At 39.6% G+C, this 1901-nt stretch overlaps 1 protein-coding gene across 1 annotated transcript in view; it reads right to left on the bottom strand.

Annotated features, from left to right (window-relative positions):
- The window catches only part of LOC107096721 (poly [ADP-ribose] polymerase 6-like), a 25580-nt gene extending 24930 nt beyond the window's left edge, over positions 1 to 650 (bottom strand). The window contains exons 1-2 of the mRNA XM_015393500.1: positions 520 to 650; positions 311 to 372 (exon numbers count right to left, since the gene is read on the bottom strand). Of these exons, the coding sequence (XP_015248986.1) occupies positions 311 to 313 (3 nt within the window). The 5' untranslated portion in view covers positions 314 to 372; positions 520 to 650. The remainder of the gene's footprint in view (positions 1 to 310; positions 373 to 519) is intronic.
- Between the last annotated feature and the right edge of the window lie 1251 nt (positions 651 to 1901).

The following is a 1901-nucleotide window of genomic DNA, read 5'->3' as shown; positions in this document are numbered from 1 at the left end:
AACAGGCTAAACTAGAATTTGCACACTTAATTTGGTAAATAAATGCCAAATAATGAAATCACTCCCTATATGAAACCGTATATGAAAAAGAAACTAAATAAAATATTTATATATTCCATAATTTTTTGCTTCCCAATAAGCAAAATAAACATTTCCATTCTTTAATCCGCCAACAGCACTCAGAGGACAATGTGCTTTAAACAGCATTGCAGGGACAGATCTATAGATCACCACTTTCTAACATTTAAACAGATAAAGAATATCTACAAAATCAGGCATCATTTCAATCTCCCCGGTCTTATAGACTCACCATGTGATCATTTCTTTGCTTCTTTGTCAGAAGTCCTCAAAGGTTGCTTTTTTTCACATTGACTGTAACGATCAAACACAATTATTAACTTCAGAAGCTTTGCTACTTTGGAAACAAGCACACATACAGGATTTTATGAAATTGCTGGAGTGATAACCAAAGTATTTGCAAGGATAAACCCCTGTTGGTTCCATAGACTTAGTTCTTACCTCTCCTTTGGGAATAAATTTGATCTTGTCATATCTTAAACCCGTTATTAAAAAGCTGATGAGATTGTTGTGGGTTTTCCACAGAACAAAAACAATGTGTCCCCGTCTGGGAGCTCTGGCTTAGTCCTCTCCTCTTTCTGTCTGAGAGCACAGTTAGGGGTTAGTCTGGCTTCCAGGTCACATGACTGGTGAGATGAACCTGGTCCAGACTGAGAGGAAGTTCAGGTCTAGACGTGTACAGAGGCAGATGGTTGTCCTGCTTGTTTTCTCTATACGTCCCTAAAGAATGTTTATTACACGTAGAAGAGGAGGAGGCCAGTTTCTAAGAGTCACGTCTAACATCCTGATTTAAACAAACAGCACTGGTGTAAGGGTTTGATGGATTGCAGTCGAGGCGCTGTTTGACATCTATTAGTCACCCCGTCTCTGTGCTGCATCGCTGACTGACCTTAATCAGCAGTTAGCCTTGTTAGCAGTCGCCTGCTGCTCTGCAGTCTGGTCAGATTAGATACTTCTAGGACTCCATGCATCTCCACAGGTCTTCTCCCGACAGGTCTTTTCAGGATAATCTACTTAAGGATGTTTGTGCATTGGGGTGGGCACGATTTCATTAATTCTTAGGCTTTATGCTGCCTGCACAACTGGTAGGGAGAAGAAAAGTTTACTTCAGTTTACTTACTGAGATTTTACTGAGCAGTTTGTTCTGCGGTTCTGTTCATCCTCATCATATTATTTACTGTTTATCACAGTCAATCATAATGCAAAGAAAATAAATAAACAGTCAGATTGTTAAACCAGTCACTCTGACCTTATCTAGTTTGTCATATTTTCTTACACATTTATATATATTTCATTTAAATGTTATATTATAAACCGACAGATAGCACTAAAAAAAAAGGGATGAAAATGAATCACGGTTCCACACATACAGAATGAAACTTCTGCCCTTTATTCCTCGTAAAATAGATAAGCTGAGCCAGATTTAATGGAGGACATCTGTCTGGGCCTGGAATCTGTCCAGGCCATTCTAACAAATGATTCTGCATTGAGCCAACCCATTCTGTTGTAGCTACGGCTCTATGTTTAGGATGGTTGTCCTGCTCCATGGTGAATCTCCACTCCAGTCTTCACTGTTTTTTAGCTTCAAACTGAATTTTTCTCCAGCATTAAATATTCATCTTCCCATCATGTCTGAATAGTTTCCCTATCACTGCATCCCGATAGGACAACCTTCTTTCTTGCTTCCCGGATTGTAGGGAACTGCAAATTACGTTGTTTAACATACTGTTAAAGATTTGCTCTCTGTATGCACCTTGACGCTAGCCTCGTGAGACCATCCTGATCTCGCGAGCTTTCAAGATTTCACTCGCAAATCAGTCTGG

This window comes from Cyprinodon variegatus, unplaced genomic scaffold, assembly GCF_000732505.1.
Source record: "Cyprinodon variegatus isolate N-32 unplaced genomic scaffold, C_variegatus-1.0 Scaffold645, whole genome shotgun sequence".
In the NCBI taxonomy this organism is placed as follows: domain Eukaryota; kingdom Metazoa; phylum Chordata; class Actinopteri; order Cyprinodontiformes; family Cyprinodontidae; genus Cyprinodon; species Cyprinodon variegatus.
The sequence above is the reverse complement of the archived record's forward strand: the minus strand, read 5'-3'. Positions and strand labels throughout refer to the sequence as shown.